Source organism: Drosophila guanche, unplaced genomic scaffold (assembly GCF_900245975.1).
Source record: "Drosophila guanche unplaced genomic scaffold, DGUA_6, whole genome shotgun sequence".
Taxonomy (NCBI): domain Eukaryota; kingdom Metazoa; phylum Arthropoda; class Insecta; order Diptera; family Drosophilidae; genus Drosophila; species Drosophila guanche.
Window position 1 is genome coordinate 2788424 of NW_022995754.1, and position 27174 is coordinate 2815597.

The window sequence follows — 27174 nt, forward strand, 5'->3', positions numbered from 1 at the left end:
ATGATGGGTCGATCGTAAAAGTGTTTCACTGTGATTATATGGCGCTCATGAGAGAGCGCCACTTTTGCCCAGGTCCATCAAACATATGAATGTAGCCGTAGCCGTACCCTGGGGCCTGTTCCGTGAGATTCCACAAACACCAGCATGCATATCGCATCTTTGTAGCATAAATGAAACCACTGAATATGTTCCAGAGATCGTGAAACCAAAGCCAAGAGATTTTCGTCTGACCCAGAGAGCCCTGCCGCAGACTGTATAAATATCGTATAGTGTATAATTTATGGGCGCGAGGTGAAAATATTTTCAATAGAAGGTGATTTAAATTTATTAAAGGGAATGCTCACGAGCAGCTCCGCACTAAATTAGAATAAGTCATGACGGTAGACGGCAAAGGGCCGCAGAGAGAAGAGAGTGAGGAACGGACCGAATCATTTGCTCATAAAAACTCAAGCAAATTGAATTTGTGTGTGTGTGTGTGTGTGTGTGCTGCTCGCGCGTGGTAAAGCGCCTGATGACCGTCACCCGATCCCAATCCCAAGCCAGAATCCGCTCTCGATTCCGATTCCGATTCCGATCCCGATCAGGCATGTAAGTATATCGACACGAACGCTCTCTCGCTCTCTCACTCTCTTACTCTCTTATCAGATGCGAATGCACAACATACGCGCTCAGCTCATTTAAATCTCGGCCAGGCAGACGGTCCACAATCCAGTGTTCCCCACACCAACGCCAGTCTCTGCAGCTCCTAAAAAAACTAAAGAAAAATAACGTCAACGATCCAGTCTCTCCGTTTGCCTGCGATTTAAGCGCGCTCAGCTCGCCTTTTGTTAACACCATAATTTACATTGATTTATGTGCTTAGTTGACTCCGCATTTTTAATCGGTCAGTCGAAACCATCCAATCCCATTCCATGCCATACCATAGCATCTCCTCATTCCCATTCCCAATCCTATCCCCAAACCGATACCAATCTGCCTCCGCATCTCTCTTCTCTTCTTTGCTCATCTCTTTGCATGTCTCCACGGAGTGTGCGCACGGCGCGGCTTCATTTGGTTATAATTAAAATGTCGATGTTATCTACCAGATTTGGACATATTGGCCATTACGTTTGAAATTTAAGCGATTTCTATGCGCGTATTTTGACTCTGATTTCGATTTCGTTTGACTTTTTCCCCACCATCAGCATAGCGCATCGCATACCCCCTCCTCCGCCACCACGCTCTCTGGTGGACAGTTGGTCACACAATGAATATTGATTATATTAATATTTAATAACGTTTTTAAGAAGCCTTTTGAGTGTTAAATGCTTATTTATGCTCGTTGCCGGTTGTGTTTCGGTTTCTGGTTGTTGCCTTGCCTTTCCTCCCTCCCCGCCCGAGTGTGTTGAGTGTTGTTGGAATTGATTATTATGCGTGAAATCGAACGAATAAATTCTAGTGTTGTCAAACGAGAGAACGCATTGGGCAGGCAAGCCATTGGCAGCGATTTCTGTGTAAAAATAAAACGAAAGTTGTTTCATATTTCTTGCACTTTTTATTTTTGGATAGACAATTTTTGTCATAACATGAACGAAAGGCCATTTCTCTAGCCACACTTAACATTACATACAATACAGATATCAGTTCAAACGCAAAACCTAGTCGTACTCTCCATAAATGGTGTGCTCCGTGTGTTGGGGCGGTCATTGTATTGTTTGGAGTTGGAGTTTAGAGCCTAAATTAGGACTAAGTTATAGTTAGAGTTACAGCTTAAGGTTACATGTGTATTATGGTAGATATTGCATACTCTATAGCCTTAAATGGTGATGAGGTAAGTCGGCAGCCAGCGGCCGGCGTTGAATAATAATATAACTCGTACTCGTATTCATAATAATTATAGTTACACACATACTACGTACGAGTATGTACTCGAAGGCATTCGCATTCGCATTCGCATTCGCAATCGTACCTAACTATTATGCAGATGGAAATGTGCATTAAATGGGACAAGCGTGCACATACTCGTAGCAGTAAGTATTAGTTACAATTTTCAGTTAATCTAAAGCGTGTCCACACACAAATGCCGCCTACTATTGTTGCTGCCGCTGCAAGTAGGTGAGCAGCATTTTAACTTTGGTTTTTTTCGATTTGTTTCTCGTTTCTCGTTTCTCGTCTCGCGTCTCATGTTTCCCATCCGCGACACGCACGGATCCGCCTGCGAGCTGCGCGCCGTCCCATTCCATCGTTCCACCAGTCCACGTAGTTGCCTACGTTGCGCTGTCAATCACAAACGCGCACACAACTCAGGTTTTCAATTAGACGACTCTGCCGCCGCCGCTGTCGGATCACGGGAGATTCTCTCTCTCCCACTAACGGTCATGCTTTAGGAACTGCAGCGTCGCCGAGCCATCGGAGGATGACAGGCGGGCCACCTTTGCCGCCGGCGATTCGATTTCAGCATCGGAATCGTCGTGCACGTTGATCTCTTCATCCGAATCCGACGATGAGTTGTCCACGGTCATGGTTGAGCCGCCAGTGCCACACCCACTGCCACAGCCAGGGCCACCGCTCTCCGGACCGGAGCCCATACCCGCGGAGGAGGAATAGTGCATCCGCGAGCGCTGCTCTTCGGCCACCGTCAGTGAAGCTGCCACCGCGTACTGCCGTGCCAGACCCAGAAAGGCTGCCGCCGATGGAGAGCTCACCAGACTCCGGAATGCGCTGCGCTCTCCACCCATCGACAGGTGACTGGCGGCCGATCCACAGGCTCCAACTCCCGTGGGTGAAAGCTGCTGCTGGTGCTGCTGTTGCTGCTGCTGATGGTAGTGGCTGAGCAGCTGCAGCGCCGCAGGATGCGTGGGGAGGTGCAGTGGATGATGATGATGATGTCCGCCCGGCGGCCCATGCAACGGGTGCAGTATCACGGATGGGGGCGGTGCCTGCGGCGAGTGCTCCGAGCAGATGGACAGCGACTGCTGTGGCGGCGCAGCGGCTACTCCGCCCACAGAAGCTGCCGAGGCAGAGGCGCTGCTGTGATTACTGGGCGTGGGAGAGCTGGCGGGCGCATCGTTTGATTGCTGCGAGTGCAGCGGATTCGCGGGACTGGAACGCTGCCGCTTGAGCAGATTCATGCGCTGATGGCGACGCCACTTGGCACGGCGGTTCGAGAACCAAACCTAACAGTGGAGGAGACAAACACAAGAGTCAAGAAGGTGCAACCGTTGGGCAGCAATCCCTGCACTCACCTGAACTCGCGCCTCGCTCAGACTCGTGCGACTGGACAGCCTCTCGCGGGTGCTCACGCATGGGTAGTGGCTCTTGTCGAACTCCTTTTCCAGCTCCTCCAGCTGCTCCGGGCTGAAGGTTGTGCGATTGCGTCGGAACTTGGGCTCATCGTCGTCATCCAAGTAGTCCGAGTCGATGTGGCGATTCTCGTCCGCAGACTCCAGCGTATCGTGGCTGCCAGAGCCCGGGGAAATGGCTCTATTCGGAGGCGGTGCACTGGCCATGAGATGAGCCGAGCTCAGGGATCCACAGTTGCCGGCAGACACGGAGCTGCCAGCACTGGGCGGCAGATTGGCCAACGTGGGAGCCGCCACAGACCACAAGGCCGAAGGCGGCGGTGGACCAGGCACCGATTGTCCACCTCCAACATTGCCGGCCGGATGCCAGGTGAAGCTGCCGTACGGATGCGGATGCGGCGGATACAGCCCATAGGCTGCGGTGCGCGCAAACTCGGTGGCCACACGCTCGGCGGCGCGGTTGCGCAGGATGCGATTGATGCTGCTCACCGACGGCGCGGTGGCATTTGTGCAGACACCTGCATGGCGGGAGGGCACAATTAGCTGGCAAGTCGAAATCGCGATCGAGATCTCCAAAGCGGCCGCCGCCGATCAATCAGCGATCAATCAGAGCAGCTCCACTTGGATTATCCTCTTCGGCGGGGCAGGGGACAATTATCTCTTTTTGCTCTTTGGCTGCAACTTACCTTCGGAGATGAGTCGCTCGCGTATCTCCCAGGCAAAGATGGTGGGGTTCTCGCGCTTGTATTGCTCGATTTTGGACACAACCGTTGGCGTGGCTACCTTTGGCTTTGAGCCACCAATTAGGCCCGGTGGTCGCAGGGAGCCTGCAAAACGAAAAAGAGCGAGCACCCAGAGCATGAGACAAATGGATTTATGGATTTGCAAGCGCGAATTCTGATGACTTATGTGTCCTGAGCCCGCTGGCTTATCCACTGGATTTTAATAGCTTTATCAACCATCGCCATCGACATTAACAATTGCAGCACAAGTGAGGGGCGAGAGCTACGTATCCTGCAGCACGCAGGCTAAACCGAAGCTGAAGCTCCCTTAACCAGAACCAGAAATATGTATGCCGCATTTTGATTAATGAGCCTGCGGTCTTTAGCCACCACCAGCCCGAGAGCCAGCCAAGGAGCTTATGCAATTTTAAGTGGCTGAATTACAGGCAAGGGGACGACTGCCTGATAGGGTCTGACTTTTGGTACAAGGATAATAACATGTTTATCATTGAAATTAGCAAAACAAATCGAAAACAAAGTGCCTATTAGTTATCCGATTGTGTAAGGGTCTCTTCTCTCCTTGTTTACTTACCCAACAGCTTGGACACTGCGCCCTGCTGCGTCAGCATATGCTGGGCAATGTCATAGCCACGCAGGCCACCAAAGCGGGAGAACTCCAGGAGGCGGTGTTGCGACATCAATGTATTGAGCGTGCTACCCGTTGGACCGCCACTGCCGCTGCTGCCGACTGTGCCCCCAGCAGCGCCAAAGCCCGGCGGTATTTGCACAGATGGAGGCGACGTGTTGGTTGTCGTCGCTGCTGCTTGCGCTGCTGCCGCCGCTGCTGCCGCTGCTGCTGCTGCTGCCGCTACTGCAATTGAACGAATGGAATCGAGTGATAATTGGCCATTGTCATCATTATTCCGCCTGTGCTGCTGCCTGGCTGCCTGGCTGCTGGCTGCTAGCTGCCTGTCTGCCAACCACAATGGTTAATTATGATAAATTAGCCGTTAATTGTGTTGACTGATCTGAACTGAGACCGAACGAAGCTGAAGCTTCAGCTAAAGCCCATGATGGTGACTGACGGATGGCAGTTCTCGGACCCGAATCTAATGCCAAAATGGAGTCCGACACACGACATCCCCACGCAATTGCCATCAGCGATTGGCAGGGCGGATTTATCAATTGTAATTGAAATTGTGACTCGCGCGAACCAAACAAAGGGGTAATTAAAACTATTCTTGGTACGTACACACAGCTGATACAATGTAGAGAATACAATAGAAATATTGACTAGCATACAGACTTAGTAGCTTTGTTTTGTTGTTTGTTCCTTATGCTCGGCAATCAGTTGTGCCGCAAATCAAATGAAACGAGTGGAGAAAGAAACAAAAGCGCAGCAGAGAAAGAGCGGATCAATGATCCGCTTGGAGCACTAATTACGCACCAAATTTGGAGAGGAGATACTGAACTCGATTAGCCGTCGGCTAATTTACACAACTTACCACTGGAGGCATGCGGGGCCAGCGATGTCATTCGTTGGGGATGGGGCTCCATTTTCCAGTGCGCGGCCGAGTGGCCAGAATTTGCAACAGTAAGCGAGCCAAGGTCACGGTTCAAAGTCGGCTCTATCAACATGTCTAAGAATCGGTCTATTCGCTGAGGTTTTTTTATTTGGTTTTAACTAATAAGTTATTATAGTAGTTCACAACACCAGTCAGCACGTGGTCACAATCACAATCATAGAAGAGGACAACGCGGATATCGATTAGGGTATGATATGGAATGAATCGATTCCACGGATAATGGAACTGTATCAGTCACTTTGTTACACTCCTCCTCCTCCTCACTTCCTCTTCGTCGCCGTCGTCGTCTCACTGGCACTACTCTGAGCACGGTAGCCCGCACGGAGCATTATTTTTTCACTGCACTACCGACTGTCCACGAAACAGTTAGAGAAATAAATCTTGCCTTGCCCTTAAAGCTTATGTATTGTGGATTCAAAACGGAACTTTTACTGAAATCGGTTAAAAGCGCCAACCGACAAGTTTGAAGCAAAATTTTTGTTGTTTCGTTATGCGCGGCCGAGAGCAAACTGTCGGTTCGGTTGTCTCGCTTTGGTCGCTGGACTCGGTTCGTTTCGTTTTCTCTTCGGCTCGAATTTCACCTGGCAGTCAGTGTCTGTATTCTGTTCTCCGCCTGGAAGCCAGTTTGCCCTCTCACTCAAACTTTGAGTGCAATCTGCAGGCGCAGCGCCGACCGGTTTTCGGCACTGGACTTTCATAATGGCGGCCGTTGAGGCCGTCGCTAGCGTGCGAGCGGGACAACTCTACACTGCCAATGGGTGTGTAGTGCGCGCTCACAAATCAAACGATTACCGACTCGTTGCCGCCAGGGGGTGGGGTGAGCAGTGCTGCGTGGGTCGTTGTATTGTGGAAAGGAAAGGGAAGCAGCGCAGTACTTCAGCTTCAGCTTCAGCTTCAGTTCCCCTAATTAGCTGCATTCATGCATTGGGCGTTAGACACTTACGAGCCAGTGGAACCATTTTCTAAATCCCTTTAGTTGTTCAGAATGGAATCAAAGCGCTGGGTTTACATCAGCTTACATCGGTATATTGAATTGATCGGTGTTTATGGTTCATTTGGAATGGTAATTTGTTGGTAACAAAAATATGTAATAGATTCTGACGGTAGTTTATAAAAGCATCTCACTTGTAACCTCTTCCTTCATCTTTCATAAATAAACCATTTATAAGCCTAAGGAGTTAAGAGTAAGGAATTATGTAGTTCAGCTCAAGGAAGTTGCAAGCCATGAGATCTCTTCATGTATTCATTACCAATTCGTTTTATGAAGTTTTACAATTTAAAATAATTCCACAGTGCTCATCCTCAGTATACCTCACCAAACAAAAAACTGAAGTGTATGGAACTTACATTATGTAAGTATAAAATGGATAAATGTCGAACATTACATTTTCTAAGGAATTCCACCAAGACTTACAGGGGAAAGGTACATTTTGTTTCACTTAGAATTCCACTAAAAAAATGTGTGTACAAAACCTTTCCAGCTTGAAATCCGTTTCGCTATAGTACATACATATACACAGATATGACGACTGTTGCTTTGTCCGTATGCATGCATATGATGTATTTATGTACATAAATATGTATGTGCCGGGCACACAAGTTTTACTCAGGCTAGGTCGTTGTCTTGGGTGCGTGATGGATGATTGATGCGCTGCCTGGCCAAAAGCAATCCCGATGTGAATCGAAACTGCAACTAAACTACACATGGCGTGATCAGATCAACGAGCCACACAGAACACACAGAGTCAAGGCGAGTCGAGGAGGCTCTGCACAGAAGCCAAATCGCATCAAAGCTTACGAATTGAGTGGCAGTGGAGACGGGACGGTACGGGAACTGAATGTCGAGTTAAAAAGCAATTACCTGCCCGATTCCTGGACCAGCAGAAAGCATCAGCCGGAGATGGAAATAAATCTGCAAGTGAAACGGGATGCATGTACAGCGTCCACATATGGATGCAGAGAATGGAGAATGCATCGTCGATAATGAGATGTCTCACTAAGCTGATCAGAATTGCTGAATGCACTGCCAGCTCGAATGCAAAGTGCACATTTATGGCGCACACATCGAGTCGTACATACAAATAAAATTTGTGAAAGGCAAATCATGAATGAACGAACCAACGACAATGACAACGTTGTGGGGCTGCTGACGATGACGTTCGAGGGCCTTTTGTGCCAGAGATCCAGAGCAAACGCAAACAATCGAACAGGAATAATTTACTAAGTAAATAAGAGGCTGGCGAGCAGAGAGCAGAGAGCAGGGAGCAGCGTGCGCCCTCGCCTTCGAGTGGCACTTCAACAATCAAGCATTCACACAAGCAGATGGCTCGCAGCCAGCCGCTGGCGACCACCTAAACGAAATATTTCATTTGGTTTCGCTTCGGTTTCGGCCCCGTCATCACCACCGGCGCGCAATCTTGCCGCCGGTCGTCTCCTATTTGCTTATGCACACATTATCAACGTACGCCCGCCTTATTGAGTGTTTGTTTACCTAATTCGATTACCGATCGCGTCCGTTCGCTCCATAGTCCACAAGGCACTTGACCAGTTGGGTGGCACGGCGCACATGGGATCTGGGGACTGGCGTCTTTAGGAGGGTTTCTTAAGGCGAGTGCAATCCGATCAGAGATGCAGCAGTTGCAGGTGAGGCACTAATTTGAAGACTTCCCTCAAGGGGGAAACTTATTTCTGTTGCATTTTAATTGAATTCTGTTATTTGTAGTGCCAACATTTCATTGATGTGGCAACTCCATCAGTCTCATTTCAAATATAACCGCCACTTGCTAGAGATGGTATATCTAGCCGGTAGCTTTTCTTAGAGGTGCACAATGACCGATAGAATTCTAATAATATGTCCAGTGGTACCCTAACAATCACTTACCGCATCACAACTAAATGTCATTCTAAGATGAAGCCATTATTAATATTTCAAAGCAGCTTGGAAATCAGAATATTAAGATTAATATTTCTCGCCCTCTTAGCTCACCCCGCTCTCCAAGTAATATATAATAATATCGAATATATAATACTATTAAATAAATAAAATATAACATAAAATATAATATATAATAATATCGTGATATTATCGACCACTATCGAGACTTCAAACCATCGATTGTGAGCTAGGTCGATAGTGTCCAACCATCGCTAGTACCGATAGTTCTATCGATAACTGCGTGCTGACAAATTTGGGACTCAATATAATTTAATTCAATTTAATAAACTAAAAAGGTATTCCTTTTGTTGTACAATGCGCACACTACTCCTAAGCAAAGCGGATGAGCTATACTTGGAGAAATGCGCACAGGAGCACCGGTTCTCGTACGGCATCATCATCGGCCATGTAAGTGTGTAGCAACACCGCCACGTAGATTTGTTTATGGTGTTGTCCCGCGGCCCCGCGCGCTTAACCAATGTTTTGCCCTGACAGCAAGCCGATTTGTCCAAAACGTTTGTGGTGCACTTGGCCAGGAATAACGAAGAGGATGCCGATCTGGAGGACTTGACGGAGGTCGGGCTGAGCATAAGCGACATTAGCTCTCAGGCGTTGGCCTCCCAATGGCTGAGCGCAAGCAAAATGTGTCCCGGCTCATTTGACGTCATCGGTATGTATGCCCCTAAGTGGGGGGGAGTACGAATAGCATGCGTAAAGTGTGTCTTTTGCATTGCAGGAATCTTCGTTGCCTCAGCCACCGACCAGAATACCGAAATGAAGACGGCCAAAAAACTATTCTCCGATGTTTACGAGTGAGTTTCAGGGCAAACCATAAGATAAACCACTAAATTGTGTCTCTTTCGTTGCAGCATTCTTTTAAAGAGCAACAAGTCTTTTGGCATATACACCACCGATGTGGCACAGAGCGATTATGCATTCCTCTCCTACTCCTTGGCCAACAAGCAAGTTGTGTGCAAGAGTTACACCTACGGCAAGTAAGTAGCAAGCAAACAGCTGGCGACCCTCTGACTCTTTCATTGTGTATTCTTTCTTTTACCAAACAAATTGCTAACATAAACCTAACACCTACGTACCTAACATACGTATTAAACTAGACATTGCAAGAAAACGTACTTTACGGCAAACATAAAATGCATCATATGGTAAATAAATTACTCGACCTAGCGTATATTCAAACCAATCTCCTAGCCCCTTAGCCCCTTAGCAGTTTTGTAATGCATCATTTTTGGCATCTCTAGTCGTTTCAATCCTTCCATTTCTCATTTCTCGGAATGCATTTTATGTATTGTAGTTTGCTGTCTGTTTAGTTTTGCACCTCCTTCACTTACTAATAAAATCTTTCTTAATGTTATTCCCCTCTAGCGGTGGCACCTTCTCCGACATGGAGTTCAAATTTGTGGAAAAACCCTTCGAGTGGATACGGCTGGAGTGCGAGTACGACTTGGAGGACATTCTACCCATTGTGAACACAGCGCGTCGCGTCAACATTGAGGAACAGTTTCAGAACATTATTGTGGCTTTTCGCAAAAACATTCTCGTCAGCGAGGTCTTTCTCCAGAACGAAATCGTCGAGGACACCATTGACCTGCAAACCTACATCAAGAAGCGGAAAAGCAAAGAGGAGAAACTCAAGGCCTCATCGAGCAATGTAACGACACCCTCGGACAGCTGTGCATCGGATTCGCTGCATTTGCTACGCTCTCAGGGATATCTTGGTGGATCGGCCATCATTCGTGCCAGCATTGTGCTGCCGGTAAAGTGTCAGCTGGCCAAGCCATCGGACATTAAGGTGCGAGAGTTCAACGGCACGCTGCGCACCAGCGGCATCATCTCCACGCGCATCTTCTGCAGTCAGCGCAACAGCATTGCGGATGTAAAGCGCTTTCTGCGCGACGATGTGTTGCGCTCACTGACCACGCGCATTCAAGTCTACTGTGATGGCCTCACGGATTCGTATGTAACCAACGAGGCGATCTTCATAAGCGAGCCACCTCGTCGAGTATTCTTTAGTCTGCCCGCAGAGGGCACCAAAACATCCAAAGGCGCCACAGTGCAGTTCTCCGAGTACCTGTTCCGTGGTGAAGCACCCACCGTGGTTGTGGCACAAGCCAAGCAAATCCTCGACGTGGAATTGGATCCCGAGACAATTCTCATGGATGCCGAGGGCCTGCCGGATGACACAAACTTCACCAACTCACAAACGGACGCAGACGAAGCGGACGAGACGCGCAGCATGACCAACACGATGCCAAAACCAGAGCTGTCGCGCAGCCTCTACATGCTGGGCATTGCTGTGGCCCTGCTGGTGCTGCTGTCATCGGTGGCGCTGCATTACATGTTGACTGACAAATAGGCAGCTGGAATGCCAAACCAACCTCCACACCCTCCCCCTATATATGTGTAGATCTTTATACGGAATGTTTTTTATATGCGGATATACCGACTAATATTATTTTGCAGGGCACACAGGCACACGGCACACACTCACCTCTCCTTCTCTCTGTCTTGTGATCGTTTGATTTTTTATAATCAATTTGTGTGTTGTACTCGTAGTGGATAAAAAAGCAGAGAAATGTTTGTGTGTGTGTTTATAGAGAGGTCACGTTAAATAGTTTTATTGTGTGAGAAAAAAACAAACAAAAAGTGTGTGCGGCATTTAACACCAATAAATTATAAACTAATGCGTAATGTACATAAAACATTTCACTTGATCTTTGGTATAGCCCGAACTGCTTTAAATCTCATCTAAGGAAATGTTAGAACCAGTTGGACTTCTGTTTTGATCTGTTTTAGGCGTAACCTTGATAGGGTATTCTATGGCCATAAATCTGCGTAATTTGATTGTTTATTAGCTCGAAATTAAACAGGTTTCTGCCCATTCCATACGCCACTTAATTGTTAATTAAAATACTTATTAGACGGGTTAAAAACTCATTTGCTGGCATTATTTACACATTGATTTCTAAACTTGAATGTACAAGAAACATTCATTGATGGTGTGATTTAAGTACACAAGTGAATCTCAGATTTCTGCATGTTCTTAGTTTAGTTTATAACTAAAGTTAGCTTACGGGCGGGGTCTATAAATAACTTTTTAACATATAACATAAAGTTGGAAGCGAGCGAAAAACATTTATTTACATAAGAATAGGAGAGCAGACAGCATGAGAATTGGAGTCGCAACATCAATTGCATATGTTAATTATTTAAACTTAAATACGGACACTCAAGATGAATTTACTTACAAGGCGACATCTCCACAGGGCAATCTCTAGCTCTATCCCTTTCTAGCGCTTGTCTTTCTGCGCGTGGTGAATATGCTATTGGTACTCCCCACTGCAGTTGTGCGCTGTGGTTGCCACCTTGTTAGAAAATTCAGCTTGGGGAACTTCTAGGACACTTAAAGTATACATTTTATCTTTTCACAGCCTCTGCAACAGAACGGACTCGAGTCCCAGCATCAATCAATCAATCAGCTACTGCATCTTGCAATTGCCATTGCAATTAACCACGGACCACACCCAGTCCACATAGTTGGGCACCCTGGCATAAATACCGAACTTATTGCGCTTGGCACAGCCATCGCCAAAGGAAGTAATGCCAAAGATGGTCCACGGCTGATTGGGCTTGGTGGTGTCACGGCACAGCAGCGGTCCGCCCGAGTCCCCAGCACAAGTGTCAATAAGTCCACGGCGATGGCCAGCGCAAAACATGTTCTGAGAGCAACAAAATTCGATGATAAATGATTCAACTTTGTGCCCAAATAGTTTACCTTTGTGATGGTGTAATCGTGATAAACGTTGCGACAGTTATCCATGGGTATTATAGGCACATTTGCCTTGTGCAGCACACTGGTGCCCGCTGCATCGTGATTGCGTCGCTTGCCCCAACCGATGACCGTGCAGTCGACATTCTTGGGCAGCGGCTGAAAGGGTCGCGGCAGGCAGGAGTAGCCGATCCAGGTGGTGGCATTGGCGGGCTTGGGTAGCCTAGGCAAAAAGAGATAAACAGATATTCAACACGTTTGCCTGAGGCTTCTGTACCCACCTTAGCAGCGCCACATCGCTGTCCACCGTGCGCCGGTCAAAGTTTGGATGTTTGAAGCTCTTGAGCACGCGCAGCTGCACCTCCGAACCATCCTCATAGTCCAGATTGTGCTCACCTGTTGGAGCGTATCATAAAGTTAGTTCTTGTAGTAATATTTCTTCTACAAATACCCACCTAGCCGCACATAGAGCACCTTCCTCACACAGTGTGCAGCGGTGAGCACCCAACTGGGCGCCACGAGCGTGCCGCCACAAAATGCCTCCTTGAAGCGATTGAGTATGGCCACCTGCCACGGCCACTCGCCCTTGCGCGCCGCCTTGCCACCAATGATCTTCAGCATGTTGTTCATGTTGCGGCGACCGCTGCCGCTGCGCGCAATGCCACAGTGAAGCTTGATGGGCGTGTACTCTGGCCCGCGATAGCCCTTGCTGGTCATGATTACCTCGTTGTTGGTCAGGCGATTCATGGCAGAGTCCGACTGCCGTCGCTGCATGGCAGGAGCTGAGGCGACGCTGCCAGGACGCGTCTCATAGGCGGGCGTTTTCTGGAATTGTGTCTGCAGCCACTGCTGGCAGAAGCTGCCCTCCGTGTAGCAGTAGGCAATCTCACGGAGCACCTCGCGGCCACACTGCTCATTGATGCGACACTTTCTGAAGGGAAAGATTAACCAGTGTTGAGCAATAAGTTCCTCTAGAGCTGTCTCCCACTTACTTGAACCGCCGCGTGGTGCATTTTGGTGTGCATCTGCTCCAGCGACTCCACTTGGAGTAGATGCGTCGACGGCGTGGTATGAGCCCCTCGGGCGTGTAGCGTTCCTTTGGCGTCTGCGGCCAGCTGTCGTTGCGAAAGTCCAAGTACTCCTCGGACTCCATCTCGAGGTTCTCCTGTTCGATGTCAAAGTCCTCATACTGGAAAATGTCACCCTCCAGGCTGCCGCCGCTGCTGCTATCCACCATCATGCTCCTTGGCCGCAGCGACTTTGCCCCCAAATAGTCATCAAAATCATCCTCTTCGTAGGAGTAGCTCGGCTTGCGCTTTCTCTGAGGACGATTTCTGGGCCGCTGTCGTCGCCTGTGACGGTTGTGTTTGAGCACAAAGAAGTCTTCACGCTCGCCCGAATCATCATCGGCTTCCGGTGCCTCCTGTTCCTCTTCCTCCTCGCTGTACACCACTTTGGGACGATGCGTTGGCCGCCGGTGCACGACCTCCACAGAATCGTGTGGTGGACTTGGCCAATAGCTGGTAGGTGGCGCTCCTGGAGTAGGGGCAGGACTTGGCCAGTAGCTGATAGGTGGCGCTGCTGGAGTAGGCGCAGGACTGGGCCAGTAGCTGATAGGTGGCGCTGCTCGAGTAGGCGCAGGACTGGGCCAATAGCTAATGGGTGGTGCAGTGGGACCACTTGATGCCGCTGCTGCTGCATTGATGATGATCGATGGCTGGCTGTGCTGCTGCTGCTGCTGTTGTTGGACGTGCACCGCTGGTTCCCTACTCACTGGCTGATGCCATTCCTGCACTGGTTGATGCCATTCCTTTAGCTTCATGGCCGGTGCAGGATGGCAGCTGTAATGACAAACTTCAGTATAAAACTCCACCAAGATTCGGAACTCCACTCTCCCACTCACCGTCGACACTTGCTCTGTTCCATGTGCTTGGTGTGGCCACAACGTCGCTTCGCCTTGCAGTATCGTTCCCTACGCTTCACGCACTCCGAATCGCAGGGCGTCCACTGTGTCCAGTGGCTGAAGGGCTGATGGTGATGACTGATCGAACGTCGCCGGCCACTCCAGCGCTGATGGTGCGGCATACGCATCCGGTGCACACGCTTGCCATCGATCCAGTGGGAGCCATGATACGATCGATGATGCTCGTGGCCCACTGCCTCTCGTATCTCGGCATTTATGGACCTTTTCGCCTCTTGGACGTGACCACACTGCAGCGGAAAACAAAACATAATTTCAGCAAAGGGAAGAAGTCTTTTGGTTTCCTGTTTTTATGGGACGTGTAATGTGATCTGGTCTGCAGCCTACACTTTCGGACTCCCATTTCAGCATTTGCCTCACACATCTGCCATAAATCAGACAATGGCATAGGCGGAGATGTCGCCGCTTGTTATTTTGAAGTGTCATTGCTCTCCCGACAGTTTGCGAGATCTTCGAAGTGCTTCGCTGGCAGGCTCCAGTTCCGACAGTCGACAGTCGGCTGTCGGGTGCTATAAATAGCTTACGCAGAGCTGACGATCCCTTCATATCACGAGTCTACAAATAGGCTTCCAAGGCAGACGTATCCCTATAGAGTCCCTGTATAACATTTGCCTATGGAGGGACTTTCTTTTTGGTTTTGGCAGCTTTACCTGTGCATTTGTGTTTACAGGTTTTGCTGTTTCATAATTGTTGCAAGTAAATATTGTAATATAAATACAATTTAATGATTATTTGGCTGGAAAGTCTCCGGCTTGCTCCCAATTTGTTCCTTGCTAATTCATGTAAAATAAAAGCATTTTTCCTCTGCTAAACTTTCATTATAAATGATCCATTAAATACCTAAACATTCCCATTCAATTGTGTGTCAAATGCAAATTTGAGCTGGAGCTTTGGAGCTGTGAAATTCTCATGAAATCATGCGGAAATACGAACCGAAATCGCATGCAGTGCCCCACTCAAGCTCAAGGAGACTGAAACAACGTTCCGCAGTCGATTTTCAACCTACATACGAGTGCGTACGAGTATGTATCGTTTCCCAATCAACAATGACAACAACAAATAAATAGAAGAACAAAACAAAAAAAAAAGCGAGAGTGCGACTAATTTGGACGCGGTAATTGACCTTGCAATTGTTAGTGGAAAACACAGAGACACCGTTCCCCATGGAATGAAATTGTTTCAAGTTGACGTAATATACAGACATCTACATATACGTATAGCTAGGTCAAGTGGGTGGGCAATCATTAATAGAGAGCGACTCACCTGAGTTTCAACCAGCAGCTGTACAACTGTCAGGAATTCAAAAATATAGCACATTACTTTCATGCTCGCACAATTTATTGTCAATAATTGTCGTTCGTTGAATAGTGTTCCCAGCTAGGAACGTGTTGGGTGCACTTTATGGCTAATGGAAAAATGAAATAAAATTAAGGAATAATTAATATAAAACTAAAATTGATGTAACATTCAGATGCCAACTGCACTTGCAGAAGTTTCCTTCTGCCCTTTGTGACGCAACATTATCTGAGGGAAAACTGCCCAATTATCTTATATAAGTACACGTAATACTTGTACTACTTTTATGTACTTGAACCCTGGTACTTGTAGGCAGATTCAGCCTCCTCTGACATGCTTTTAAGTGCCAATTCATTTGCCTAATTTACCCGAACTAAGCGACTCATTTGCGTCAAAGTAAAGCAATCCCAGAAGAGTCTGTGCCCTGCCTGCTCCTTGTGGCACTGCAACGAACAAATTAAAACGATGCCAATGCCGACGAGTGCCACTACAAAGCAAAAAATCATTTTTTGAACTTGCGTACCAAGACCTTAAGCGATCAAAAGCGTGGGCCAGAAAGTGAAAATTAATTAGCTACATACGCGTACAATGTACTAATTACAAGCAAAGGGAAATGAAAATTGAAAACATAGAGATAAACTATGTACATATCACTTTTTGTTTGTGTGTTTCAAAGGCAAAAAGCATTGGGATGATGCTGTGGGATTTGTGGAGATTGGGGGTCTGTTCGGGTCTGGTCTGGCTACGTGTCTGATGTTTGTACTTGGTACTCGTTATCCCCCCCAACCCCTTTTTGTATCCCAACTGCAGCAGCGTGGAATTTTAAGTAGTACCAGAAGCCACAAATGAGCACAAGCTTGTACATCGATCTTACGTCAACACTTTACTGGCACGGAGTACAAGTACTGGGACGAGTACCCGCATGTTGACCATATTCAGATGGCGACCCAAGGCACTGATCTCTGGCACTGTTCATATAAGGTCAGATGCGCCAAAACCAGCTACCTATCCAGTCCCCCCCCCCCCCCCCCCCCCCCCCCCCCATGCAGGGCTGCAATGCAGATGCACATGTCTACCTCTCTCTCTCTCTCTCACTCACTCTCTTGGCGAATTCTGGTTCTTCCCGCAATGACCAAAAACATGCACAGCCAGACTCCAGATTTGTTGTGTGCATTGTTTGCCCCATAAGTTCTGTTGCTGTTTTGAAAACTAAACCGATATTCCCCCTTATTAATCCATGCATCATCGGGGGTTTAGAATTTCCACAAATAATAAAAACACTTGAGAACACACTCTGTGGGTGTTGTGTCAGCGCTTCCATCTAATAAGCAAATCCAATGAGGATGGTATTGAGTAACGGTGCTTAGCCGCCCTGCCGCCTGCTGTGAGATTTGAAGAATGTTTTTCGCCGGTGTTGTTGATGAAATTCCACAACAAACAAAGCGCTAGAAAACTATTCATACACCTGATGGATATATGGGCATGCATTAGGGTGGACACTATCCAGCAATTAATAAGCAAGGGAATATATAATACATTTTATGTTACAACTTTTTTGAGAGTGCTTAATGAGAGTAATTTAAAGTTTCTTTTTAGTTAGTACAAGATCTATATTATAATCTAATATCTACTTCCAGTATTAACTGTTGCAAAAGTCCACCCTAATTGTCATATAGCAGACGGAAATAGTACATTTGTGTGTGCGTGGAGCGACGCGGATTCTTAAATTAGAACAAGAGATGCGTCCGCATAGCAAACAGAGCGGCAGTCAGCCAGCAGCAAACAGCAAAGAGGAGAAAAGAGAAACGAAGCGAAGAGCAGCGAAGTCGTCTTCGGCAGTCAGCCTCTCGCTGACGATCTCTCCGGGTAAACAAAGTAACACTGGCGACCCGCAGACGCCTCCGCCTCTACCCACCGCCTGCACACCCTCTCCCTCGCGCATCTTCGCTGTGCCTTACCTTGACAAAAGTGCGATTAAAAATCAACTATGAAGGGGTCGACGCGTCGACTCGGCGTCATAAATACTCGCACCATAAAATTATGGCATATTAACCAGATGTTGGAAAATAATGCCCTGCCTGTGGCTCGGCTCGGAAGCCAAATGTCCGTTTATCAAATTTACCCACCTTATTTCCCTGCTTTTTGCATACTTTTGAGTATATTCAATGGGCGGTGAGTGTGCTCATAAATAAATATGTTTACTTGATGCCCCCCGCCTAACCCAAACACGATCTTGCAGCACATCTTCTGGCCCTGCTGCCACCCACCTTCGCGGCATGTGGTCGGTCAATAGGTTGTGTCTGGCTGTGGCTGAGGCTATGACTCGTTGGCGTTTACGCTCTGCCCGCCGCTTCGCTATTTTTTATGAATGAAAATGTACAAATTTGGATTTGGCCCGAGAGATCAACAACTTCCACAGATGCGTTGGCCTAAGTGTTGGGCTAGTGGGTTGTTGTGTGCTTATTTTGCACCCGATCCGTTCCGATCCGATCTCTAGCCGGCCGCCAGCCAGCCAGGCAGCCACAGTGTCTGGTTGGACCGAGCAGCTGTCGCGCGGCGCAGCGTTGCAGGTTGCAGGTCCGCGGGCGCCCCCGTTTAACGAAAATGCAATTTTAATGACGCACCGATTAACGAAAGATCGAGCTTCGTTAGCTTTTGTCTATCTGTAGTGGGCAGCCGCCAGGCAGACCTGTGGGCAGCGTGGTGCTGGCCGAAATCGCGTCACAGATACGGGTTCTCTTAATTTATTAGTTGTCGGTGGCTTTGGGTGTTTCGGTATCGGAAAACGTTTTCGATTTCTTTTGTATTATGGCTACGCATTACAGTATGTAAATGTGGCGGCGACTAAGTTTAGCGGAAGTTGTTGAAAATAAATCATGCTTCGACTGGCACGGCACGCACACAAACGTCGAGACGGCGAGATGCCATCACAAAGATCACCCCACAACACCGCCAGAACAGTGCAGCAACAGATGAATTAAACGCATTTTAAACACACACAGATGGGGGCTATATATGCATAGATAAATCCATGTATATGTGCATCAGAGTTCGCATGAATGCAGATCCACATATAGCGAATATTTCGAACACAAATTGTTGTCATGAATGAAACTTTTTATGCGGCAAAACTGCACTTCGATTCTCAACTTTTGGATCATCTTGGGAGGGTGCACTTCAAATTTAACACAAAATATACCTGACAAATAACTCTGGTTGTTTTTTTTTCAATATTCTTGGTGACACTTTTGGAGCAGCATTTTATTTCAGCATTTACTAAAATATCAAGCGGCACAAAACGCATAAGCCGTAGTGCGTTGTGTTGCCTCTCATAACTCCACGGCACACAGTAGCTGGCACACACAGTAGCTAATAGCACACACAACACACCGATCCGATACAACCGACGGCTTCTCGAGAACTGAGCGGACGCCAAACCAATGCTCGCTCGGAGCTGCACAGAAAAAAAATAAAATAAAAACGTCCCATATGCGACGACTTTTTCCACACACATTTGGGCCGTGCACAGTGCGTTGGAATGGTGAGAAAATTGTACGTAAAATGATTTCATTTTGTGGATAGCTTCCAAAGCGAAAAAACCCCAGCACATATGTGATGTCTGGCGATGGTCTGCCTTTTGCTGCTGCTGGTTGCTGGTTACACGCCGTCGACGCTGAAATATGAACCAACTTTCCCAGATGGAAATACTTTTTTACTGTTTACAATTAAATTTAATAACTTTTATGATCGAAAAGTACTGCGTAGAAAACTATACTTTGATTTGGTAATTAATTGGCTAAAACGTAGACTATTTACATTGGCATGTTTTTGCTTGGCTTTCATCTTGGACTACAGCTGGAGCTCCACTAATGGTAGCAGTGCCATGCAGCCACCCGCTCGTCGGGTGGAGTCTCGCGTATGAGACGCATCTGCTCGGAGCCCGTGTCACCTGCACGATCCCCACCGATCAGTACCGTGCCTAGGACCAGTTTCTTGCCCATCTTCTTGGTGGCTAGAGTGACCCTTACGACAATGTTCTCCAGCTGGTCCAGACTGCGCAGCGGAATGGTTATGCTACCCTCATTGGCGTCCGTACCATCGTCCCACTTGGTGGAGAGTGATGGAAAGAAGTTGGGCGATTTCCAGGCATCTATATAGATGCCATGCTCAAAGGCTGTGGTCTTCACATAGACACCCGCACTGGCCGTGGCCTCCAGCTCATCCTTGACCTTGTTGGAGCAGCGCATGCGCGTAGTCGTCACACGTAGCACATATCTTCCAGACTCGACATGGCTGGCATTGCTCATGCCCATCTTCCGCTTCATCTCGGCGGTCATACGCTGCCAATTGTTTGAGGCAGGACCTGCTGCAGGAGTTGGCTGCGGAGTAGTCGTCGCGGGCATGCTGCCATCCTCGCCGAGATCGCGCACCTCGAGGGCCAGCTCAACAACGCCTTTGGGTGAGTTATTAAGCTGAAAATTATAAAAGTGCGACAATTAATTTTAGGTGTTTGCATTTGCCATTCCAACAATTTTGGTGTCTTGGCAACTTTCACTCTGGACAATTAAGGTAACATCTCCATTACGTTGAAAAACATACGCCAGGGAGGGGGCTCGTGTCAACACACACAAGTTGGGGTCAGGTTATTTGGTAACACTCATTGCCTTTCCTTCTTTCTAACTTACAGTGTTATTGTTGTTGTTGTTGGACGTTGTTTTGGAGACTGTCGTCGTTATATCTTTGATGGGAAGCCATAGCTCTTCCGAGGAATAGCAGCCAGTACGTGCATTCCGCTTAAACAGTTTGGGCTCCAGGTAACAAGTGACGGAACCTGAGAGCGAACCGATTAGAGAGAAGATTCAAAGAATTGGAAGATGACAACTCCTCACCTATGTTCCTGCGGGATTCACTGATGGTCAACGGTGGCATGGCATCCCTTGGGTTTTCAGACTTTTTCTTTGATTTTCCTTCGTTTGGCTTGCCGAGTGCTTCGGGCTTGGATTCGTTGGGCGTGCCACTCGCAGATGAGTCAACCAGGCGCTGCATAAAATTGGAGCTGCGTTCCTTCAGCGAGCGGTATGTCTTGTTAAAGCGATTGAAACTCTGTTAAAACGGGGGATGTTAGCCAACAAAGGGGTTGACGGATCACTCACTGACTGACTCACTGCGGCGGGTAGTTCCAGGAGCGCGTACACAGTGAACACAACAAATTGGCCGGCAAAAAGCTCGTCGGGCTCGGGTACGTGATTTGTGGCAGGCGCCGTCGGCTGCTGATTATTGGTGGAACGGCGGGAGAGCATGTCCCGTGAGGAGCCATGTTTCAGTGAAGATCTGATTAATGAGACTTTTAATTTCACTGACAGCGGAAAAGCGGCGCCCCCATAGTTCTTACTTAATGCCTGGAACCAGTGGAAACTTGAAGTTTTCATTGAACTTTGGCCACGTGTTGGTATGAATGGTGCTGTCCAGCCGCTTCGTTCCGGGAAATAACTTTACCTGAATAGCGGTGCAAAGAAGGCAAAGAGAGAGAGAGAGAGAGAGAGTCATTGAAACGGTACAGAACGAAATATTGTATCATTACCTTAATTAAATAGCCCTGAACGATCTTGAAGCCGAACAGGGAGGGCAAATGTCGTGCGGCAATGAGATGGACATTGAGTTCTGGCACCGCCGTTGAGCTTTTGGCTGCACTCTCGCCGCCAGCAGTATCGATGGTGATCTGAAAGCCAATCTCCGGCTCTAGCACCACCGAGTGGCGGTTGGAGGAACCTTGTGAGGGCGCCTGTTGGCCCGGCAGCAGGGATCGTATCTTATTCATGATTGTTGCACCGCTGTGGGTTCTACTCGACTACGCACTGCATTACGCGTCGCGTTCTCCTTTCCCCGTCGATTGCGCAAAGTATCGAAGCGATAAGTTTCGAAATGACTTAACGCCCGCCGGCTTCTTGTTATCTGTGTGACTCGCACTTCGTGCTGATAAAAATTGGAGCCACCTTTGAAGAGAGAGGAGGTGTTGTGGTGGTGGGTCTATATCTCTCCGGCTGGAAAGTGCAGCCAGTGGCTTTGCTGTCACATGCTCAGAGAGCAATAAACCCCAAAGCTTTTTGTTCGTTGGCTTTTGTGTGAGTGTGAAAGCTCGCTCTTGCGCTTGCTCTGGCTCTCTCATTCACTTGCTAAGTAAACTGCTCATGTCAATAAATCGTGACGATTGGAATTACACATAGATACGCCGTCACATATAAACAATTCTTAGTTTTTAGTTCTTAGTTTCCATTGTGCATCGGCTCAAATTATTGCACTCCAGAGATACCATATGTATCTTCGAATTCCAGACAAACTGCCGTTCCAGAGCGTGAATCACGTTACTACTGGAATTACTCAGCTCGCGGGCTTCTACCTGCAGGTAGGTCGAGAATCACTTAAGGTCATTTAGCACAGCCACTGAGCACGAAAATTAACAACTTAAATTAAGATTGGAGCTGCGGTGCCCACTCTCTGTATGATGCTCATGCTCGCGCGCTTCGATTCAACTGAAAAGTTAACTTGAAAATTACTTGGTTTTGCGGCCATATAATAAAATGTACAATCATAATGCCGACACACATTCTCACGTCCGCAAGTATGAACACATACACACAAGCACAGCAGAAGAACTTTTGTCCGGAGTGCTCTCTTCTCTTGTTGCCTATAGAGTGCATTAAGATTCTCTCGGCGCGGCAGGGGCCGGTGACGACTCTGTGTGTGTGTCACCGTTATCGCGCTACAAAAGAGCAACTACTTCTTCAGACACGAACTAATTACGATCGCTGGCACGGCACGCCTCGTTCCCTGCCCCCCTGCCCCTGGCTTTGTGTTTGTTGCCCCAGAATAACCCTGTAAGTGTGCCCATAATTGGATCTGTTTAGCAGGGATTGCGTTCAACAACCGAATCAGTATGTCGTCAATGACACCACACACCCTACTCGCGACCCCATCAACCGGGGATAAGCTGTCATATAAAATGCTAGCTTTTTAATTTAAGATATTAAAATTTCCTGGTACGCATTATAGCATAGTGCAATGCATTAATTTTATCATTTTATGGATACACTTAAGGGGCAATATCCATAAGGAACTCTATAAAGTGGCTGAATTTAGGGGGCCTGATCCGAATCATATTTTCGGACTTGTTTTTGGTGCCCGTCCAACGAATGAAATAAAAAGAACTTTTTGCAAGTAATTCAAATTCACAAGAATATATACATATATATATTTAAATAGACATTTGTTTTTGTAACAGTAAATAACGCATGGATCGAAGCGACAGCCTGAAAGCTCCACTGCAACTGTGTACATCCCCTGGCGATACCCCTGTACCGCCGGTGGGTGGGCTGTGGGGAAGCGGCACAGAGAGAGAGAGAGAGAGCGAGTTCTCAACTGTTTTTTTTTTTTTGTTTGCAGTTACAAAATATAATTTAAGTGTTAATGCTTTAAATAGGTACGAAAAGTGTGCATGCCCGCGCGTATTTGTCAGTTGTCTCAATGGTAATGTGACGTAATTCTAGCTTAGCCTACGATCAGAGGGGGTCCATCCGAGGGGGTGTGTCTAGTCCACTTCCAGCTTCCTAAAGCTACCAACGACGCCGGCGTCGAGGTCGCCGATATCGTTGCCCGCAAAATTGGCCGCATCCTTGGTGATCTCGATGCGCATGTCGTCCAGGGCGAGTATGGCAGCGCGACGCTTCAGCAATTTCTGTTTGAACTGAGCAATCATCTCCGCCATGGGCACAGTGCCGCCATATTCTTTGGGCAAAATGGCTGGATCGATCTTTGACTTGGACAGAGCATCGACATTTTTGTGCACCTAAGAGGGAAGAGCAAAGTTTAGCGAGGAACGGGAAATGACAGCCTTCGACTTACAATAATTCGCTTCTTCAGCTTATCGCTAAGCATGGATACGGCCAACTCAATGATTCTATTGGCGTAGTGGGGAATGTTGACAAAGTGCGTCTCCTTGTGCCGCATGGGCGTCGAGTTCTGAATGCACTTGACAATGCTGCGTAGATCGGTGAGCGACCACAGGCTGACAAAACCCATATTCATGCCACTCTCATCGTTGATGTACACATAACCAGCCACCTGCGAGTCCTCGTCGTCCAGCAGGGCCTCGCATATAAGACTGTGCACACGAGCCATTTGCACAGAAGTAAACTGCAAACGAAATTAAAGAAGATTAACAAAAGGGTCGCCAGTGTTGGAAAGCATCAAATTTCGTACCTTATACGGATCAAACTTTGCGGCCACCGAGAAGAGCACCTGACGCCCGGTGGCATCACGTTGCGGCAGCGGCACCAGATAACCATTCTCGAATATCTCATTTATGGCCGGATCATTGATGTCCAAATGCTGAAACCACTGCGGAAACAGCTGGCGTATGGTCAGGTAACGTTCGAGCATCTCGCACGCCGACGGCACGGAGAACTTTTTGGTGCGCAAAAAGCGCAGCAGGAAGACGGCATCGGTGCGGCACTTCTTGATGTTCGGATGCTTGTCGATCCACTCCCGGAACTGGGCGAGTGCCTGGCGACGTATGTTCTCATCCTCGTGCAGCTCCTCCTTGGCCACCACCTTCATGTCGGCACTGAGGCCGCACACATATGGATAATCGTAGTCGCCACCGCTGGCCATGGGACCATTGAGTTTCGGTTGTTGCAGCACCTCCGTTTCAAGCACTAAAGCAACAAAATGTTGGCCATTAATTTTCTTGATCATTAATTGGCTGGTTGGCCTTGAGCACAAAGACTGGCAGTGTGGCAGCCCCGAAACATGCTAAAAAATCCATCGAACTCTCAAGGGTCAACACAGTTTACTAGCCCACATCCGATGCCCCATGGAAATTGCTTGAAACTTGTCTTGGATATGTCATGTAGGAGGAGTGCAATGTCTTGTGTGGGTCTCCCAGCTGAAGACGATTTGAATACGCATGATATCGCTTCATTGTTGGCTAATCCCAGTAGGTGGCGCTATCCATTTCCGTAACTTTCCAGCTGATTTCTGGTTTCCATTGACCGTGACCCAAAAACTGGAACGACGCCCGTTTTTTGTTTTGCATATGAAAGCGACAGATAATCATACGATCTCTGGGCTGCCCCTGTTGTGTTGTCATTTTAATCGGCATTTAAATTTCTATCCAACCACAAAAATGAATGAAAACGAAGGTCAAAAGAGAGATGGAGCTGCAGATGGAGATGGGTAACTGCCCTATAATTATGTCCACAGCCACCAAATAAACAACGAGGAGAGACCCAACTATCTTTGGTCAACAAACTGTTTACGAGTCACAGCCAAACACCAATACATAGCCCATAGCCATATCTAGACGATTCGAAATCAAGTTTTTTCCACTTTCATGGCCTTCACACAGTTTTCAACGTACAACAAACGAACTGTCCGTCCATCAGGCTCTGTTGTAAAATTAAACGTGTAACATGCCCTGCTTTGAATACGTTCAATTTATTGCACATATAACCAAAATATACAAGCCAATACAGAGGGAATGGGAATGGGAATGGGAATGGGAATGGCCAATGGATTGTGGCAACTCGATCATTTATGGACGGACAGCAGCAGCAGCCACCGCCACAGAGCACGGAGCACAGAGCACAGATGAAGATGCGATTTCGTTCGTAACTTTGTTGCTTGCTTTCTGTGTTTGCCATCCGCTCTGCCAATTAGCCCCCGGAATGGTTACATCACAGCATAAAAGTTAGCCACAGCAAAAGTACGTTTCATATACGACATATAAGTCCAGCATTAAGCTGGAGGTGGAGCGGTGCAGGGCAGAGACACCGAAAAAAATTACACTCAAAACTGGTTTTTTTTTTCTTTGCTGCTCCAGGTTTTTGTGCTCCAACTAACACTACGATCTCTGCCCAATACTCTGCCTCCTTAAGTAAGATATTACTTTGCTCAATCCCACCCCACCCATGACCGTGCCGCATTGGCAGGCAATTCGTTTGCTTTGGCTCAATTTCGTTTTTTACGACGCTCGACGCTTACACGCCAATTTGCATTTTCAGTTTCATTTTCTTTTCCGTATTATCGTATAGATTGCATTTGCCTCTCGATCTTGTGCAGTTCGCTTGGGCCAGAACCTTAATGCTCGTGGCATGAGTAGCAATTTTGTATTCATTTGTGAAAACTGATGACAGAAATCTATTAATCAAAGTGCGAACTGTAATCATTACGAGTCACAGCACGTTCCAAGGCTGTTCTGTGGGTCAGGCGAAAAGCTTCCAGTTCTAGGGTGTTCCATTCCATTCCATTCCATTCCACGCAGACTTCTAGCCGAGGTTGACCCAAGGAAATCGCCTTCACGTCCAACACAAATTGTAGTTACTTGCCATGAATATTTATACGCGTACTAAGCCAACTCCATGGACACCTCACAACTTGCATTTATATTTGGACGCCGCCGCTTTATGGCGTTGGCCAACTTCGGGCTACAAGACCTTGCCCAGGCCTTTTGCTGTTGCTGTTGTTTCACAATTAAGACAACAAACAAAAGGCAACACAAAAGTTGACTTGGCTTTAGCTACACTCCAGCATACCCCCAAGTAATTAACTAGCCAACAGACTCATCCCAAATAGCATTGGGTCAATAGTTAAGTTTTGACTGCGCTTCGCTTACGACTTTTTTAGGGACCAATTCATGTTCGTAGGTCAAAACCTCGAACTCGAACTGCCACACCACAATACGCGAACGAATCCCAAGAGCTAGTAGGTTAAGTCAAGTAAACGATACATGCCGCAATGGCCTCAGCGCATGCGCAACAGTTGCTGTCCGTACGCCTGCCTGTCCGTCCGTCTGCTGCTACCCAGAGCCAGCCAAGAGTGAAAGCGAAAGTTTTTCTTTTGCTTTTCTTTGCGCCGAACATGTGTGTAAGCCCCTCAATCCTTTTACCCAACTGTCTCGACTGCCCTGCCCTCTGGCAATAATTCTGTTTCCCCCGCAACTCACTTTTTGTATCGTTTTTTTAAGCACTGGCACTGGTAGGGGGATACGTTAACGGCTTGAAATTTCACAAGTTAAATTTTGCCAGAAATTATATAACAATTTCTGTATTTGTATTATGGATGGAGGTGTTTGATTATGCGCGCAAGTCTCCTCTCCGCTGCGAGCTCCGCAACTGGCGTCGACGACGATGTGAACGTGGTGACGCTTTGAGCGAAACTGACAGTTTTTGGTTACCTGAAAATTTATTTAAGCCACGCTCTCGCCCGCCAGCACGTTTTCCACTCAATCGAACGCTTGAGTCGTAAGTTTGTTGAGTGTTGAGCCAAGCCGAACCGCAAAAACGAAGTCGCAACGCGACGCGGCAGCAGCAGCACATTGCGCTTTATGCCGGAACGAAGAGAGCTGTAAGATCGCCCAGTAAAAAGCATATTTATATATAGGCACCTTGCCCCCCTCTTGTAATGACAAAGATCTTTTACTGAGAGCACGAAATGGGGCCAAAAACCTACAGTTGTGGGCATCATCTACCCCTCAAAGTGCTACTGGGTTCAGAGGTTCAGAGAAGTACCCAAAAAAAGAAAGATATTCAT

The 27174-nt window shown here is 47.6% G+C and overlaps 6 protein-coding genes across 7 annotated transcripts in view; 1 reads left to right on the top strand and 5 right to left on the bottom strand.

The window, feature by feature from the left end:
- The window catches only part of LOC117589346 (bumetanide-sensitive sodium-(potassium)-chloride cotransporter), a 213839-nt gene that overhangs the window by 79531 nt on the left and 107134 nt on the right, over positions 1-27174 (bottom strand). The window lies entirely within an intron of this gene.
- On the bottom strand, positions 1543-22843 carry LOC117589361 (paired box protein Pax-6). Its single transcript, XM_034281257.1, has 6 exons — positions 22831-22843; positions 5509-5687; positions 4596-4874; positions 3968-4108; positions 3225-3799; positions 1543-3155 (listed from the first exon to the last, which is right to left on the bottom strand). The coding sequence occupies exons 2-6, from the start codon at positions 5639-5641 to the stop codon at positions 2349-2351; spliced, it is 1935 nt and encodes a 644-aa protein (XP_034137148.1). The 5' UTR covers positions 5642-5687; positions 22831-22843; the 3' UTR covers positions 1543-2348.
- Positions 8749-11237, top strand: LOC117589369 (protein odr-4 homolog). Its single transcript, XM_034281279.1, has 5 exons — positions 8749-8932; positions 9020-9194; positions 9261-9336; positions 9394-9519; positions 9908-11237. The coding sequence occupies exons 1-5, from the start codon at positions 8840-8842 to the stop codon at positions 10896-10898; spliced, it is 1461 nt and encodes a 486-aa protein (XP_034137170.1). The 5' UTR covers positions 8749-8839; the 3' UTR covers positions 10899-11237.
- On the bottom strand, positions 11139-19164 carry LOC117589355. The gene is made up of 8 exons (XM_034281241.1): positions 18788-19164; positions 15556-15697; positions 14215-14522; positions 13304-14152; positions 12767-13242; positions 12593-12707; positions 12318-12534; positions 11139-12261 (listed from the first exon to the last, which is right to left on the bottom strand). Exons 2-8 carry the CDS (start codon positions 15616-15618, stop codon positions 12022-12024), a joined length of 2268 nt encoding a protein of 755 aa, XP_034137132.1. The 5' UTR covers positions 15619-15697; positions 18788-19164; the 3' UTR covers positions 11139-12021.
- On the bottom strand, positions 19297-22116 carry LOC117589368. 2 transcript variants are annotated; one of them, XM_034281278.1, is made up of 6 exons: positions 21170-22116; positions 20981-21084; positions 20742-20919; positions 20478-20670; positions 20274-20419; positions 19297-20060 (listed from the first exon to the last, which is right to left on the bottom strand). In XM_034281278.1, the coding sequence occupies exons 1-6, from the start codon at positions 21404-21406 to the stop codon at positions 19455-19457; spliced, it is 1464 nt and encodes a 487-aa protein (XP_034137169.1). In that variant the 5' UTR covers positions 21407-22116; the 3' UTR covers positions 19297-19454. The 2 variants fall into 2 exon arrangements, with proteins under 2 accessions (XP_034137169.1, XP_034137168.1); XM_034281277.1 differs by having other exon boundaries at positions 20478-20691; positions 20754-20919; positions 21170-22115.
- On the bottom strand, positions 22814-26790 carry LOC117589376 (clavesin-1). The gene is made up of 4 exons (XM_034281288.1): positions 26588-26790; positions 23845-24299; positions 23488-23778; positions 22814-23431 (listed from the first exon to the last, which is right to left on the bottom strand). Coding segments are annotated over exons 1-4 (1005 nt in total). The 5' UTR covers positions 26589-26790; the 3' UTR covers positions 22814-23173.